This window comes from Lynx canadensis, chromosome C1 (genome assembly GCF_007474595.2).
Source record: "Lynx canadensis isolate LIC74 chromosome C1, mLynCan4.pri.v2, whole genome shotgun sequence".
Classification (NCBI taxonomy): Eukaryota; Metazoa; Chordata; class Mammalia; order Carnivora; family Felidae; genus Lynx; species Lynx canadensis.
In genome coordinates, this window is record NC_044310.1 from 117,390,931 (window position 1) to 117,408,803 (window position 17,873).

At 55.7% G+C, this 17,873-nt stretch overlaps 1 protein-coding gene across 1 annotated transcript; it reads right to left on the reverse strand.

The window, feature by feature from the left end:
• Positions 1-11,788: 11,788 nt before the first annotated feature.
• Positions 11,789-17,482, reverse strand: INHBB (inhibin subunit beta B). The gene is made up of 2 exons (XM_030327468.1): positions 17,035-17,482; positions 11,789-14,556 (listed from the first exon to the last, which is right to left on the reverse strand). Exons 1-2 carry the CDS (start codon positions 17,480-17,482, stop codon positions 13,781-13,783), a joined length of 1,224 nt encoding a protein of 407 aa, XP_030183328.1. The 3' UTR covers positions 11,789-13,780.
• Positions 17,483-17,873: the final 391 nt, after the last annotated feature.

Below are 17,873 nucleotides of genomic sequence, written 5' to 3' on the forward strand. Positions count from 1 at the left end.
CCCCTCCCCCGTTTGTGTGTGCACACAAGAGAGTTCTCTCTCTCTCTCTCTCAAAAATCAATAAATAGGGGCGCCTGGGTGGCTCAGTCGGTTAAGCGTCCGACTTCAGCTCAGGTCACGATCTCACGGCCTGTGAGTCCGTGAGTTCGAGCCCTGCGTCGGGCTCTGGGCTGATGGCTCAGAGCCTGGAGCCTGCTTCTGATTCTGTATCTCCCTCTCTCTCTGCCCCTCCCCCGTTCATGCTCTGTCTCTCTCTGTCTCAAAAATAAATAAACGTTAAAAAAAATTTTTTTTAAAAATCAATAAATAAACATTTTTTTTAAAAAAGAAAAGCCAGCTTAGACCAGCATACAGACATATACAGCATAGTGTGTACGTGTGTGATTATTGAGATTGTGGTGATTTTTTTTTTTATGTTTCCTTTTCCTTTTACATGTTTTCCTAATGGTCCCAGTGAACATGCTTTACGACAATGATAGTGAAACCACCAGGAAATGACACTCTTTTTTAAACAAGAAAATGTGATGATTCCTTTCGAGAAGCACCTTGCATCGATTTATTCTGCCGAAGGGCCTGACGCATAAGGTTTTGGGACATTGCCTGAGGCGAGGCCCTGAGGAGGGACTCTGGGAGGAGGGGAGGTCGTGAAGAGGGTGTGAGAGGCAAGGGTGTCATGGGCACCTCCCCTGGGCAGGTTGGCCTTCCAAGGGCCCAGCTAGGGCTGAGGGAAGCCTGGGGGAGGGGGAGGGGGCGGGGGTGCTAAAGGCCAAAGCCACCCACTCCGGAGCCTTTTCCCTTCCTACAACTTCTTTCTTTCTTTCTTTCTTTCTTTCTTTCTTTCTTTCTTTCTTTCTTTTTGAATTTTCATTTATTTATTTTGAGAGAGAGAGAGAGTACGCAAGTAGGGGAGGGGCAGAGAGAGAGGGAGACAGAATCCCAAGCAGGCTCTACACCATCAGCACGGAGCCCAATGCGGGGCTTGAACCCACAAACCATGAAATCATGACCTGAGCCAAAACCAAGAGTCAGAGGCTTAACAACTGAGCCACCCAGGTGGCCTCCTACGTTTACTTCCCTTTCCTTTTAACCCTCTTCCCTGGCCAACAAGACCTGGCTCAGGGACCGCTTCCTCCAGGAAGACTTCCCTGATAACCCCAGGGCTCTGGGCAAGGTTAGGTGCTTTCCTATGGGCTCCTACAGGAGCTTCTTGGGTCCCAGACCCAAGACGTGTGAAGACGTGATGGAAGATGTTTCATGCGTCCATTCCTGACCACGACCAGCACCCAGAAAGTCCTCGGTAAACAGCCGCCATGCAGGCCCCAGGTCCCCTCCTTATTCCCAGCTCACCCAGATTCCCCTGTGTGAGTGTCCACTGATCTTCCAGCTATCTGCTCTGGCCTAGGCACAGCCCCCTCCTTTGGGTTCTGCGTACCAGTTGCTAAGGGCCTTCACGTAAGACCTGAGGCAGAGCAGTTTTACGAAAGCATTTAGAGGCGGATGCCAAGCGTTTCTGGCAGGTCCCGGTGCCGGTCAAACCCCTCCTCAGCCCCCGGGTCTCAGAGCCCCACTTGGCAAGTGTCCAGGCTCCAAGCGTTTCCGGATCCCCTCAAGCCTGGGGTCTTGAGGCAACTGACGGGCAGGCAGGAACTCTGGTGCCTACGTCTCATTGAGTAATCGTAGAATAAAGTGACACGCGAAAGTCCCCCTCCGGTGCCGGGCAGAGACAACGTGCTCAGAGACTGCAGATTCTCATCTCCCTCCGGACCCATAAGGGGAAGGTAGTGGCGATTCTAGACGGGGTGCAGGTGAGGCTCTGAGTCCTAAAGACTGTACCCAACCAGCTGGCCTGGGCCAGGCTATTCTTTGAGACGGCCCCACTTCAGGCAGACGTGGCATCCGCAGTGGGAACATCGGCCTTCTCTGGAGAGGATCCTTGGGCAATCCACTCCCTCAGGGGCCACCCTTGGCACCATTTCCAGGGTTTCTTGGGCTGGTTGTGACATCTGCTTGTGGATTCTGCTCCAGGTGAGATCTGACATCTGAAGGCGCAGGTCGTATCCACCCACCCACTCACGGAGAGAACTCCATAGGTGCAAAAGGCCGAGATAACGTGGGCCCTTGCGCATCCGGCCCCTGGAAAGGGGGTGAGGTCAGCGGGCAGGATACACTGATGTCTGTTGCCAAGGAGGCCATAAACGAGGCTGCCCACAGGGATTTGTTGGTTTTTTTTTTTTTAATTAAAAAAAAATGTGGGGCGCCTGGGTGGCGCAGTCGGTTGAGCGTCCGACTTCAGCCAGGTCACGATCTCGCGGTCCGTGGGTTCAAGCCCCGCGTCAGGCTCTGGGCTGATGGCTCGGAGCCTGGAGCCTGTTTCCGATTCTGTGTCTCCCTCTCTCTCTGCCCCTCCCCCGTTCATGCTCTGTCTCTCTCTGTCCCAAAAATAAATAAAAAACGTTGAAAAAAAATTTTTTAAAAAATGTAATTGTAAAATATATGTAACATAAAATTTACCACCTTAACCATTTGTAAATGTACCGCTCAGTGGCATTAAGTGCATTTGCATTGCTGTGCAACCATTCCCACCATCAATCCCCAGAGCTTTTCATCTTCCCACTGAAACTCTACCCATTAAACGCTAACTCCCTATTCCTCAGCCCCCAGCCCCCAGCACCCACCCTTCTTTCTGCCTCCATGACTTCGACTCTAGGAATCTGACTATTCTAGGTACCTCCTAGACGTCGAGTTCTCCGGTATTTGTCTTTCTGAGACTGGCTCGTTTCACATCACGTAACGTCCTCCAGGCTCACCCACGTTGTGGCGCGTGTCATTAGGAGGGCTCTGAAAAATCAGAGTACAGTCCTCAGCCCTCCAGGGCCCTTCATTCTAAATGTTGAGGACAGACACGTTCACTGTGAATTTCAGCATCCAGCCGACTGTGACTGTCTTGACCAGAGTCATGTGTCCTTTTCTGCCCGCATCAACACTAAGAAGGTCCTGGCGGTGTGGTGGCCTCTCAGGAGGGGCTCCCAGAAGAAGGAGAGAAGGGGACACTACAGTGGCCTCCTGGGACATCAGCCCAGCCAAAGAAGTGTCTCTATCAGTGGTCGGCTAACTTTTCCTGTAAAGGGCCAGTATTTTAGGCTTTGCAGGCCATATGGGTCTCTGTCATAACTAATATATAAATGAACGAGGCAGCTGTCTTCCAATAAAACTTTATTTACAGGCACTAAATTTGGATCTCCCATTTTCATGTCATGCATTATTCTTCTTTTGATTTCTTTTCAGCCATTTAAAAACGTAAACACCAGGGGTTCCTGGGTGGCTCACTCGGCTAAGCGTCCAACTTTCAGCTCAGGTCATGATCTCGCTGTTCGGGAGTTCGAGCCCCACGTCGGGCTCTGTGCTGACAGCTTTGGATTCTGTGTCTCCTTCTCTCTGCACCTCCCTTGCTCATGCTCCGTTTCTCCCTCAAAAATAAATAAACATACAAAAAATTTTTTAAAAAATAAATTACATTAAATTAAAATGTAAAAAGGAGAGCTTGTGGATTTGGCTGGCTGGCTGCAATCTACCAACCCCCGTTCTGGAATTAAGGTGGCATTGTGAGGGCATGCGGCCCTGTTCCACCCACAGGGCAGGACCTTCCTCCAGCTCTCCTCAAGGGTCAGGCAGCCCCGGGGAACCTGGTTCCCTGACACACGGCTTCAATAGTGAGCTGTGCAGGCGTTGGCCCTCGGGATCTGTTAGCATTGCGTCCCAATCCATGCCTGGCTCCACGCCCCCATTGATGGCCGCAGCAATCGGAGGGCATCTGCTGAAGTTCGAGAAGCCTTGCGACCAAAGATAGGGAATAAGATACTACAAACTACTGGGGAAATGGTGTGGGAGTGCTTGCTTCCTATTTCCTAAAACAACCTCAGAACCAATCTCAGCTTCGGCCTGGAAGGAGGGTCACGGTCATCGGCCTGGGCTCTCGAAGCCCTAAGACAGGCAGGGGAAGAGGGGAAGTTTGCCCCATTCCCCAGAATGAGCCAACTAGACAAGGCCGGCAGGGTGCAGACCCCATAGGCCAGAGCCCTGTGTCCTGGGACCTGAGATTTCATTTCGGATCTTCCCAGACTATGCGACCCTGGGCAAGTCACTTAGGCCCCCTGCACTCCGGCTTCTCCACCTGTGTAATAGAAATAATGATACTCCCTAGAGCTATGGCGGATTAGTTGGGAGAAAATATATCAAGGGTTTAGAAGAGTTCTAGGCACATTATGAGCACTCAGTCAGTGGTGGCTATTATTATTATCTCATCATTCCACACAATAAGCCTATGTGGTAGATACTATTATTAGCCTCCTTGTATGATGAGGGGAACTGAGACACAGAGAGGTTAAGTAACTAGCCCTAGGGCACACAGCTAGGACTGGGTGGGGCTGGAGTGTGGAAAGCCTCACCACAGTCTATGAAGCTTTTAGCCCCTGGCCTATGTGCCCTCTTGGGAAACCACAGGAGCTGAGAGCCCTGGGTCCAGGGAGGACCCTGCAGGAAGGTGCCTGGAGGTGATGCGGCCAAGACCTGCCTCCTCTGGAATGCCTCTCTTTGTGCTCCCATAGCCTCACCGCTTGCCTTTGGGAACCATGTGCACATTCCTATACATCACAGGCCAGGTGAGGATCACATCTGCTTAGGAGAGACCCTGCACCCTGTGCACACACACACAGCAAGCCCTGGGAAAGGGTCTGGGGTGCTAAGCGGAACTCCATTAGCTTGGGGGCCTCAGGCAAGTCTGTACCCTCTTTGCACCTCAGTTGTCCCTCTGCAGAAGAAGAGGTTGAATGGGCTTCTCTGCAGTTCTATGATCTAATCAGCTTCTGACACATCTTCTGCTTTTAGCAACCTGCCCCACCCCCCATCTCCCAAAACACTAAATCTTGGGGCCTGCCTTCCCATGACTCACGGAAGACAGAACAAGAGCTTTTTTTTTTCCCCCTCTCATGGAGAGACCACCAGCCTTTCCCACACCAAACCAGCACATGTTTTGACTGGCCCAGCCAGCCATCCCTCCCTGCCCACTCTAGATGGGCACTAGGTAAGAGCCCATCTCAGCCTGATACTCAAAAGAGGCAAAATACTGTGTGAAGCCAACATCCTGTCCTGTCTTTAGGACAGGCTTTAGCCATGGTGTCCCCAGCCACCAAAGGCCATAGAATAATCCCGCAAGTGGATGTCAGGGGCATGCCTGCTCTCTGCTTGGGAGCTGAAGTTCACGTGAAGTTCATGTGAAGTTGGTTCAGGATAACCTGCCCCTCTGAATGCTATCCCAGAATGCTGGGGCCTTGCCTCTCCCAAGGGAACGGCTGCTGGCCAGGGCAGGCGCCTGTGGGTGCTGTAGGTAACTGTCCTCAAGAAGACAGCATTAGTGCTGGCATATAAGAGGCACTTATGAATAACCAAGGAATTACAGGAAATGAATGAATGAATGAACCATCTCGTCTAATCCAATTTCAAATGAGGAAAATGCAGGCTAGAGAGGGCATGACTGAGTGGCAGTGCCCAGATAGGGCAGTCAGCCGGCAGGGATTTACTGAGCACCTGTTATGTGCTGGGTGGTGGTCCTGGCATTGCGGATTCAGCAGTACACGAGCGGACGGGGCCCCTGCCCTGGTGAGGCTTACAGTCTGCCTCCACAGTCCAGTCCCCTGACCCCTCATCCAGGCACCTTTCTCACGCTGAAATAGCCAAGGGGACTCTCTGCCCTAGGGCCTTGCTCAGACCCCCGCGGGGAGACGGTGAACCCCAGCGGGTGATGGGCTGGCCTGTGGAGCTGACTGTGCACTTTCCGCGCCTTCTCAACATGCTTGGAGCATTAATTATTTTTTTTTTAATTTTTTTTAACGTTTTATTTATTTTTTGAGACAGGGAGAGACAGAGCATGAACAGGGGAGGGTCAGAGAGAGAGAGAGACACACACAGAATCTGAAACAGGCTCCAGGCTCTGAGCTGTCAGCACAGAGCCCGACGCGGGGCTCGAACCCACGGACCGCGAGATCATGACCTGAGCCGAAGTCGGCCGCTTAACCGACTGAGCCACGCAGGTGCCCCGAGAGCATTAATTATTAATGCTGAAATAATTGACACTCATTCACGTGCCAGTCACCCACGGGGGAGCGGGGCCCTCGTTAACCAATTCATCTCTCAGTGATTGATTAATTAAAGCTGAGCTTTTATAAGACACCCTCGGGTGGCAAACCACACTTTCCCGGGAGTGGAAGTCCAAGGGCAGGGAGGGATGGGCCTTCTTCGGGGTGCCACGAGCCCCAGGGAGGAACCAGGAAGCCAACGTGGACACTTTACTGGAGCCTGGGCACTTGGTTGCCACCCGGGCAGGTGGGCATTGCCTTTGCCCACGGCAACAGCAGAAGTTCGTGTGGCCTGAACACTCAGGGCAAATTGCAGGCTTTTGAAATGCTATCACATGAGTCACCTGTGCGCTCGGGGGCACGGGGCGCTCTTAAAAGGGAGAAAAATAACCAAGGCGTGGTCAGGAGTGCCAGTCCGGCCAGAAGAAGCGCTAGCTTTTGGTCTTAGCCGCTTGAGCCTCTCCCCGGGTCCTGCTGGTCCCCTTAGCCTCAGTTGCTCCATCCGGGAAATGGATGAGCAGGGTCAGCCCTCTGGCCCTGAGTGTGTGTTCCTTCATTTAACAATTGTGTGTTGAGTATTAATCCTTCCCAGCCTCAGGACGGTGGAGTGGTGAACAAGGCAGACCCCAGCTCCCCTAGAGTCCAGGCTTGCTGCCTCAAATCAGTGACGACACAGGTAAGACTGCGAGAGGAGCTTCCTAAGCCTTGGGAGTCAGCACTCCTACTCCAGAGCCCCAAAGGGTAAAGCACAGTTACCCAAGTAGAGAGGAGGAGAAAGGGGGCAAGAAAGGGCATTTGGAGGCACAGAGGTGAAGGTGGGGAGCTGCAGACAGGAAGGAAACCTGGGTGGGGAACGCAAGGTGGGGACTGCGGGCTCCGGGGTGGGAGGGGAGGTGGTAAGCGGCAGGCTCGGGGCCCTGGGGAGCCCACTAGCCACCAGACTTCTTTCTAGGGCCGTGGGGTCCTGGAAGAATTCTATACAGGAGAGTGACAGGGTCCACCACCAAGTTTTCCTTAAAACGTTACCCAGGAAGGGTAGGAGAACGCCACGGGTACGTTTCAAAAACAAGATCTGTGGTCCCCAACTGCAGTGCTGGCCTGTGGCTGCCACCACCAAATAGGTGAAGGACACAGCCTTAGGCCCTCTGGGCCAGCCCCTTCCTGGTTCCCACTGCTGGCCATCCCCCAAAGAAAGGTACGCCTTACCTGTGATGGATCTGATGTGTCACAGCCCCCAGGGATCAATGCACCTGAAGGACAGGGAGCAGCTCCAGGGCCGGGATCTGCCAAGGCCACTCGTGCTATTAGAGCTAAGAAGAGTCGCTGAACCTGCTCTCAGGAAGGGAAAGGAGGTGGCCTGGAAGGAGCCACAGGGGGTCCTCAGGGCCTGGCCCATAGCAGGGAAGTTAGGAAGCTGTCCCAGAGCCAGTGTGGGGTGCTTACCTACCCAGGGAGCTGGGAAGTGGCCCCGTGACCTCATCTGTGGAGGGGGTGACCAGCAATGACTTACCTCCCTCACTGTGTTCCTGTGGGAAGCCAGAAGATGCCCCAAAGCCCCAACACAGAACCAGACTGCCTTCAGAATGTCCCCTGAGGCTGAGGGTGGGACTCCTAGTGGGTAAATGAGGGCTCCCAAGTAGCCTAAAAACCAGGGCTCTTTCCTTGAGGCTCAGAGCTCCCTGGGCTGTGGGGATGTCTATCAGATTCACACACACACACACACACACACACACACACATGCATGCACATACACATCCATTCACAGGGGCCGAGGTACTGTGCACATGGAAGATTGTCCAAACCACCTTCTCCACCATTGCGGGACCCAGAGGCAAGGCCGCCGGCTTCTGGCCACACCCCCCCAACTCTGCTTTGTTCATCATCTGTTTTCCCAGAATTGGGCCCAGCAGCCATCTCACCCACCTAGCCACGGAGGGAGTGGGGATGGACCATGGATGGCAGTCCCCATGGGCAGAGAGAACATCTCAACGCACAGATGCCATTAATATGCCAGGCTTGGGCAGGACTTTCAGGCAGGAGTGGGAGCAGAGAAAACCTTGAGCCCCAGCCTCTCCTGTCTTCCAGGTAGGCCCCAGAACAGCTCTGTCTTTCCTTACCCCTCCTCCTAGACAGCCCAGTGGCTATAGGTTACTTTGGAAACAGCTCCTGGGGGGCAAATCCCAGCTCTGCCACTTATGAGCTGAGCCATCAGCGAATGGCTTTCCCAGCCTTAATTTTCTCATCTGGAAAATGGGGATAATAATCCCTGTACCCACTCTGACCCCGGATTGTCACGAGATCTTTGTCAAACTGAGATGATCTTACCTGCTGATTCCCCAGCACATCAGAACAGGCACCCAGAAAACGACTGGCCAGATTGTACCATTCTACTTTTAAAGTGATCCGGCTTCAGGGCTGCGGGGACACCATGGTGACCCCCCACCCCCACCCCAGGCATTGAGTGGCCAGGGCAGGGCAGAAGGGACTGTGACACCACACCGTGGGCGACCACAAGGGCCACAGAAATCATGCCTGTGCCCCCTGGCCCAACCCGCCCAGCACCTGCCCAACATGGGGGTGATCTAGTCTCCAGCTGCAAGGGGGGGGGGGGTGCCAGCAACAGGCCACATTTACAAACAGCTACCCCAATCACAAAGCGTATAACCGGCCGGGTGCATTGCCTCATGACGAGGAAAACATGAAAATGGCACGAAATACACACAACCAACCATGCTCCCACACTCCACAGTCGCCGTCTCAAACCCCACATGGTCTCACGCTCAACCACGCACATACACGCTCGCCCACACAGCCTCAGAGACAGCCAACCACACGCCCCAAGCTCACGCCCATGCCTCACCTACAACAGGCTCAGCTCCTTGTGCGAGGCCCACGGGTAACATCATTTGCTCAAACATCCCGTTGAAAGCTGAATAGGGGCCGGGTTCCTCCTGGAGCCTCTGCCCGCAAGGAGGGGCCTTGGCTTTCTGCTTCTTTGCCCACACAGGCATGCTTTCTTTCCCCGTAGCAGTCTTCATGGCTTGCTGGCAGCCTATGCCCACCACCCCTGACCTTGAAGGAGGTCAAGGCTGCTGTATAGGGATTATCTGCCAGGCTGCTTGTGGGGTCCCCAGCAAGAATCCCCAGGGTCTGCAGGGGGCATGCTAGTCATGTGCTGGGCAAGCCTGGGTTCCAGGTGGGGCAGGGGCCCAGTCACAGAGCAAAAGCTGCAGAGTCCCCTTCCCAGACCCTTGTCTGCACTGAGTGGGGACCCTTGGCCTTTGCACCGGGTGGCAGTGGTGCCACACCCAGTAGCTGGAACAGGCACAAAAGCTCTGACACATAATGGGCCCTCCTCAGTGCTGCCTCCACACTGGACTGGGCCGCAGGGGACGCACCATGTGCCCCACTCTGAACCAAACTGAGAGGGCGGAGAGAGAAAACAGACATAGGACACCCCGGAGCCTCTGCTGAGTGGACCCTCAGTGTGCCCATCTGGGAAATAGGGGAGAACAGAGGGCTGGTAGGCGTGGCGCCGTCTGCACAGGGGATCTCCTCACCCCAGCGCTCTCCCCATCCCCGCACGCCCAGACTTGGCTCCACTGGGTCACTGAGCACTCAGGGCACGTCTGAAGGTACGCCAAGGATGAATCTGACATAGCGGGAGCTCACGAATCACAGCGGATAGGGGGTGGAGACATTTGAGGCAGGTAGGGAAGCAGCCTCTGGCTCTGGCTGGCCCCGTGTGACCCATTTGTCCTATGAGAGGCTAACAGCCTGGTGGCCGGAAGAAGGAAGAGAGGGACACGGGGGAGGGAAGAGGAACCTTAAAGCAGCGCAGGAGGGCTCAGGGTCACAGGCGCTGGACTTGCTGAGCGGTGTGGGAGGCTTGCTCTCTGGGCCTGTGCTGTGGGGTTCCAAGGGCATCGCCAGGGAGAGGTGGGGCCCTCGGGCCAGGCCCACTGGGAAGATAAGGGCAGAGAATGGGAAAAAGCAGTAGGCAGAAAAGGACTAAGGACTGAATGAGGAAGAAGGAACAGGGGAGCCAATTGGCCACAGAAGCACAGGAAGGAAGATGTGCATCCTTACTGGAGAAAGAACACTCAGCCCTGGGACAGAGGAGGCATGCCTGTCCTCACGGCACCTGTCAGGAAAAGTAATTGCCAACTACCGTTGCCCCAGGGGGACCGGAGTGCACAGGCACGTATGCCTGCAAAGGGCAGCAGAGTACCACTCAGAGACCATCTCCCAGCCCGCTGGCCTCATGACCTCAGAGTCCCAGACCCTTCCCGGGACTAACGGTGGGATCCATGGACCACCCTGTAAAGCTCAGCCCCAGAGGTGGGTCCCAGGAGGTGCTCAATATCCAAACAGTGTGGGACCCTGGTGACTTACACTGCCCCTCCTAGAGGCTGCCGGCGAAAGTTCCTGGGCCAGGGGTGGGCAGGGGCTGGATCAAGGGCCTGGAGTAGCCAGCAGCAGGTGGATGCAGCCCACTGCAGAGCAGAGAAGCGGCTGGATCCTGACTTACACCCCAAATGCCCAGGCCAGGCCTTTTTAAATGAAATTTTCCTCTTCACCCCTATTAACTTGTATACCGTCTGAAGACTTTGCAGATCAATAAATCCACCCCTTAGGACAAACCGCTGGAGGAGCAGTAGCTCTCTCGGATAGGCAAAGGATGGGAAAAGAGGCCAGAGGCTGCCTCCTGCTACCAGATGGCTGTGTAAATTGAGATACGTCCCTCCTGCTGCCCAGGGCCTCCCTCAGTTTCCCCACTGTTACCTTCACGGGGTTAAATCAATCTGTAAGGTCCCACCTGCTCAACTGTCCTGAGATTTTCTGGGAAGACCACATGTGACCCAAAGACCAAGGCGCAGCCCCATGGCTCTGCAGGGCCTCGGATGAAGGCGAGGCTTTAGGGCTGCCGTCCTCCCAGAGAACAGGTGGCCCGGCCACGGCACCTGGGCTCAAGCGCCCAGGGTGCCTGTGCCAGCTGTGTTGACCTCGGGCAAGCTCTGAACCTTTCCGCACCTCAGATTCCCGACTCTGGAAAATGGTGAAATCGCTTCCCCAAAGAGCACGACATAGAACAGCACTTTGTGGGTGTCTCAAGTCAGACCTGCCATCGCAGTTGGACATCTGTCACTACTAAAACCACCACCACCACCTACTCCAGTTCAAATCCCCACAGGCAAGGACAGTTAGCATACTCACGGCCTCCTTTCTGTTCACCCTTCTGTTCCCAAGGCCCTAGCCTCTTCTGGGTTACAGTCACCTAGATCAGTAAATGCATGGCACGGAGGTCAGCTGCACTTCAACCTTCCAGGTTTTACATTTCCTTCCAGGGACGGGGGCTCAAACCGGCACTTTCAAGCGGTAATAGATGCGCCTTTAGTAAAACATAATTAGTCTCGGGAGAAGGAGGGTAAACAAACGTGCAATTCCTGGATTTGCTCATTGTCCTTCATGTTGATCTTCTGCCATTTTTCCTAGCCTCTCCCACTGACATCCGTGCTCGTGGCAAGGACTCAGAGAGTGCCGGGAGCGGGCCGCGGAGGCAACCAGTGTCAAAGCTGGACGCCTGGCCGCGCCCTCCTCCCCGCCGCCGCCTCCAGCCCAGACCCCACCGCCCCACACACCACACCAGGCAGGAAGCCTGTGGCACTCGATCTTTTATTTTCTTAAACTGTACACAGATGTAAAATACTTTAACAGCAAGTCTATGGGAAAATTGTTTGGTTTTAAATTATTATGAAACAGAACCTAAGGGGAGCTTTATTAAATAAACATAAAGGTGGGGAATTAAGGACGCACACCTGCATTCTACCATAGTCATTTTTACTGTACCTTCTGGGTGTGTAAAGGTAGAAAAGACACATCAAACTGAATAAACAAAATCCATTTATACCCTGAAACGTTGGCAGGCCACTCACGGGATTGTTCAGAACGTCTACCTCACAGAAGATGGCCTCACCATCTAATAAAAATTAAAACTGATCTGTTGGCCTCTTTGGTTCCAAAATTATGTATAATACATTTAACTGTATTTTTTTTTTGCTGCTATAAAAATAACTTCTTTTTTCAAATGGCAGTTTCTGACTAATCATGCAACTAAATCAGTGCAAACATTAAAAGCAATCATTCGCTTAAAAAAGAAGCAAAGGATTTCATTTCAAGTATAAAAAATATAAAAAGAGTCGTACGAGTCCAGTTTCGTCTAGTGTGGGTCAACCCTTTAAATTGCATAGTTCACGTGGCACTTGGACATCTGGGGGTGAGCGAGTTCAGTGATATGCCAAGGGCCACTTCTGGACACACGCAGATGGGCAAGTGCTATATCGTGTGCGTTCAGGCAAGTCGGCAAGTGCTAGGAGGGGCAGGCGGGCAGGCGAGCAGGCTGGGGCCACGTCCATGGCCGGCCCTGGTGGCCGGGACCCACACGGGCAACTTCTGTAAAGCAGCTGGAAGCCTTCCCCATCTCTCCAAGACCGGCTAAACTGCTCCCCTCCCACAACCCCGCTGGGGGAGGAGGCACCCCCACCCCCCAACACCAGCATTTCCAGAATGCCTCCACTGCACCATTTCCTCCTCGGGGCTCATTCCCCTGCCTCGGGGGTCATTTCCACCCCTCCCCAGTAAGTCCTAGAGGAACATCCCCAGTGAAGGGCACAGATTGCAACTTTTAGTTTTCTTCCCGTGTAAAACAATTCAGATTTTAACTTAAAAGGTCATACCTGGTTTAAAAAAAAAAAAAAATCCCTTTTCAATTATACAACTGGAATGAATGACCTGTCAACTGCTAGTGATCAGTTAAAGCATCAAATTAAGACCCTCCTCCTCTCCCTCCCTCCCTACCCCAAAACAAACACACACAGAAGTCACGCCAGGGACCCAAGCAACAGTCAAACGGTCATTGCCACTGCTCCACGGTCTCTGGCAGGTTGTGTCCTTTCTGGGCCTCTTTCTCTCCACAAGGGTGGGAAAAGACAGGCCCCCCTGGTCCTGCAGCATGAAGGATCCCAGGCAGGGAAGGAAGCCAACACGTCTGAGCCAGGAGATGCTGAGGTATGGCAGGCTTTGCACACAAGCAAAGGGGGCCACGCAGCCCTCCCGCCTGTCCGCACGCTCCCCACCCCCGCATCTGCTTTTCCTGTCTGTGGCTCCCGTGCGCTCTCTCTCGTTCTCTCTCTCTCTCTCTCTCTTTCTCTGCGTCTCTGTCTTTGTGCTTTTATGTGTGCTCGGAAGGCGCGATTCAGAGTGGCCGGGCCAGCTGGTGGGAACGGTGGCTGTTCACCCCATTCTCTCCGACTGACAGGCATTTGTAGCTAAGCTGCCATTTGTCACCGCATCCATTTGCTGGTATCCTGGAGGCTGCTGTGTGGGTGGCAGGATGCGTCTGGCTGTGCGTGTTTACGTGTGCATCTGAAAGTATTTCATGTCAGTTGAGGGTTCTTGCTCTGGCTTTGACTGATTGCTCGATGAAGTAGTAGAAAAATATTTCAGGCCTCGCCCCGGCACCTCCCGGGCAGCCCAACGGAAGGACCGGAAGGACCACGCTCAGCCGGCTGGGCCCCCGGTTCCCACAGGGGCTGGCAGGAGACCCTCTGGGACTGCCCTCGCGCCCCGCCGCCGCAGCCCCGCCGCGGTCAGGCGCAGCCACACTCCTCCACAATCATGTTGGGCACGTCCCGCTTGACGATGTTGTACTCGTCGTCGAAGTAGAGCATGGACATGGTGCTCAGCTTGGTGGGGATACAGCAGGAGTTCACCGTGCCGGGGTTCAGGCCCCGCATGCGGTACTGGTTCACCACGGCCGTGTGGAAGGAGGAGGCGGAGCCGGGGACCCCTGCCAGGTAGGCCGGGCAGCTGCCCTCACAGTAGTTCCCGTAGTAGCCGGTGGGCGCGATGATCCAGTCGTTCCAGCCGATGAGGCGGAAGTCGATGAAGAACTGTTGCCTGCAACAGAGGTTGGTCCGGCCATCGCACTCCAGGCCCCGCTTGCGGATGCGGTGCCTGCTGTCACCCAGCCGCGCCTGCACCACCACAAAGGGCCGGTGCGACTCCTCACCGGGGTCCACGAACACCGGCACCACGGCTAGCTCCTGGCAGCCGTCACACTGCACGTCCAGGTTGAGCCGGCGCTCGCCCCGCTCGAACAACGACTGGATGGCCTCGGTGAGCGGGAAGGTGTGCCAGCCGCTGCGCTTGAGGTCCACCTTCTTCTCCACCACGTTCCACCGGTCGCCGTGACCCTGCTCCTGGAAGTACACCTTGACCCGCACCTTCCTCCGACTGCCCTTCTCCAGGACGTACGGCAGGAGCTTCAGGTAAAGCCACAGGCTGGCCTGCACCACAAACAGGTTCTGGTTGCCTTCGTTGGAGATGAAGAAGTACAGGCGGACCCGGGAGGAGGCAAGGCCATCTGCGGAGAAGTGGGAGAGCAGGCCAAGTTAATTCAAGGAGAACACGAGGCAACGCGGAAAGACACTGCTGCCTGATGCTGGAATGTGAACTTGCCACGCAGCTGGAAAACGTTATTGACCAAAAATACCGTTTCTGGGGCCAGGGCCTCTCACTGGAACCTGGGAGAGGCAGGGAAAAATCATTTTCCATTGAGAAACCCGGACCGACTTGGAGCTGGAGGGTCCGGGCCTATAAAATCCTGCCTCACCTCTCCCAGGCCAGGGCTCCCTGGAGACAGGCTGTCAGGCCTCAAAGCTCAACAGAGGAACTTGTCAAGAGGCCAAGATCTTAACAAGTTGTTATGGGTATCTGTGAAATCTGGAAAACAAAACCAGGATCGCACCAAGGATTTTGGGGTGGGTTGTTTCAGTAGAGAATTTTTTTTTTTTTTTTTTTTTGGTTAACTCCGGGCATTGCAAAATCAAGCTGAGCCACCTACTGCCTCTTCCTAGTGTTTACCTAAGCATGATCTGATCCAACCCCCAGTGGATCCTCCACTGCAAACAAGCGAGCTCTACTCAGATTTCTGACACGGGAACCTGTGCTTTGCAGGCTGCAAAGTGAAGCCCTCGTTTCTGACGGGTTCCAAGGGACAGGACCTTCAGCCTTGAAACTTGAGGTCCACTCCTTTCGTGAGACACCAGCTCCCCGTTAATGGCGCGTTCAAAATCTCCGAGGAAAAGGGGAACTGGCTTGTTAAGTTTCCTCCATAATTCAGCTCAACAAGAAGAGAAACCATGCCAACCGAGATACAACTACACACGCTCATCCTACATTTTTCAGTGACTCTTCTGACAATTTGTACTTTTTTCTTTTTCTTTTTCTTTCTCTCTCTCTCTCTCTCTTTTTTTTGGGGGGGGGGGGGGGAAGAACAAATAAGGCAACTGTGTGGCCATATCTGGTTTTATCAAACCTCCTACCACCGCCCTGCAGCCCCCTCCTCAGGCTTCGCCTGGCTCCTCTAATAACACTGACATCTGACTTTGAAATGGGGGAAAGTGCAGCCTTAAAAGCTGGTCTTGGACGAGCTGCCTGTGACCTGAATCTGTTATTTATAAGTCAAAGAGCTGGCTCCGTGAAACGGACCAGAAATATACCAGCCCCCGCTGTCATTTTGTGCCACCGGGACCAAAAGGCCTCCTCGACCTTCCAGAATCACATTTCTACTCTGGGCCCCAAAGCACCTTTTAATCCAAGCTCTCTAATTGCATGTCGAGCTTTCCCTGACTCGGTCGGACAGCTAAAACGGCAATGCATTTCTTTCTAAGCACAAACCAGCCCGATTGTCTCTGCTTTTCTCCACACTCGGCCATGCAAAACTTTTCATCCCTTTTCATCCCCAGGCGGCACCAGCACCGTCTGCCTGCTGCCTGGAAGAGTGGGGGGCATTTTCAGCCTGGTGACACAACCCTCCCCCCTCCCACAAGCTCCCTGCCCACCCCAGCCCAGCCCGCACCAGGGCTTCCCCCTCTGCGACCTTCTCCGCAGTCCCCTCGCCACAAATGGGGCTGAGCTCCAGGCACAAAAGCCAGCCTGGCTCATTCAAGTCCTGAAAAGGACAGCGGAGTGGAAAGCACTTGCAGCATTTCCGCGCGGGCACATTTTCCTTCTTCTTTTAAAGTTCCGAAAGATTTTCTCTATTATTATATTTAGACAGTGGTAGAAATTTGCAATCCAGGGCCGGAAGAAAATTCCCAAAAGGACTCCTACCCTTTGTTAACTACGAACTCTGCGGCTCTAAAGTGAGGGGGCTGCTGCCGCTGCCAGGCAAGCCTAGAGGCACGGGGCTGCCCCCGAGCCGCGTCTTTCTCTGCGTAAATGATGGGACCTGTTGAGAAGCCTGCCTTCCGCCCGATTCCGGTGCCCACACAATCGGAAGAGAGGTTGCCTAGCTCTCCCCAGTGAGGCTTCAGCAATCCTGGCAAGCCCACGCTGCCCGGCGATGGAAGCGGCCCCGGGGCCTCTCACGCAGGCACAGGCACACACACACACACACACACACACACACACACACACACTTACTTCTCCGGCCCACGGATATCAACAAGCACACACATCTCCAACCACACTGCTAAGCCTACACTCCGATCGTGGGAAACAAAAACATTAAGCAATCACCAAGCAAGTGCCCGCGGAGCCAGGGCCGCACGCATCTGCCGGGAGGGGGATGCGCGCCCAGAGGCGCTGGGGCCCGATTTCAGAGCAGTGGTGGAGGGCGAGGCGCTCAGTGGCGGGGCGGAGGAGCAGGGGTACGCTGCCTGAGGGAAGAGGACGGCAACCAGGACGGGGTGCACAGGGCCAGGGGCGAACGGCAGGGCCGGGAGTCAGCGTTTCCCCCAAGGTGCACTGGCTGCGGCGGCCAGAACGGGCAAGGAGAAGGGAGTGGAAGAGGGTGGGGAATGAGGGCCGCAGCTGGCCGCCCGGGGGACCGACCCACCTGTCTCGGCGAAGCTGATGATCTCAGAGACGCGCTCCTGGCCGTCGGCGCCCGGGCTGGCGTGGCCGTCGAGGTGCGGGATCTCCACGCGGCCGTCTTCGCGCACCTTGCCCGCGTGCAGCTTGCGCAGGGCCGTGACCATGGCGGCCTTGGGCACGGCGTGCGTGATGTTGGGTCGGCCCCGCATCTGCAGGCGGCTCAAGATGTGTCGCTTCACCGCCTCCAGGAAGTCGCCGTCCACCCGGCCCAGCTCCTCTGGCCGCCGGAAGCCGCCGCACGACGTGCAGGTGTCCTGCGAGCCGCCGGGGGCTCCGGGCGGCGGGGGCGGCGGCGGCGCGGCGGGCGAAGGCGGGGGCGTGGGCGAGCCCCAGGCCTCGGGCCCCAACCAGCCGGCCGCCAGCAGCAAGAGGCAGGCGGCCCCCAGCGCCCGACCGGGCAGCCCGTCCATGGTGCGCCGCTGGCGACGAGGGCGCCCGCCGCGAGGCGAGCCGAGCCGAGCGCAGGGCCGGGCTCCGGGCTCCCGGCGCGCCGCCCCGCCCCGCCCCCGCCCGCGCCCGCCCGGGCCTCCGCCCGCCCGCCGGGAGGGCCGCCGCCGGCTAGCAGGGGGAGGGGGCCGGCCGGGCCGCGGGGGTTCCCGCGCGACGGGGAAGGGGCGCTGAGGGCCGCGGGGGCCGGAGAGGCGCGCAGGCGAGGAGGGGGTCGGAGGGTCACTGCCGCGCGGGCGTCTCAGGGCGCCTCGGCATCTGCAGCCTTCCCCCCATCCTCTCCGCGTCGGGGCCCCGCAGCCCCCAGCTCCGGTGAAGCGAAAGCGGCGGCGGCGGCGCCTTGGCCGCCGCGCG

Coding starts and splice junctions, on each gene's coding strand:
- INHBB (XM_030327468.1), bottom strand. CDS start 17,482: ATGGACGGGCTGCCCGGTCGGGCGCTGGGGGCCGCCTGCCTCTTGCTG. Junction 14,557..17,034: donor CATCAGCTTCGCCGAGACAG/GTGGGTCGGTCC, acceptor ACTTCTCCGCAG/ATGGCCTTGCCTCCTCCCGG.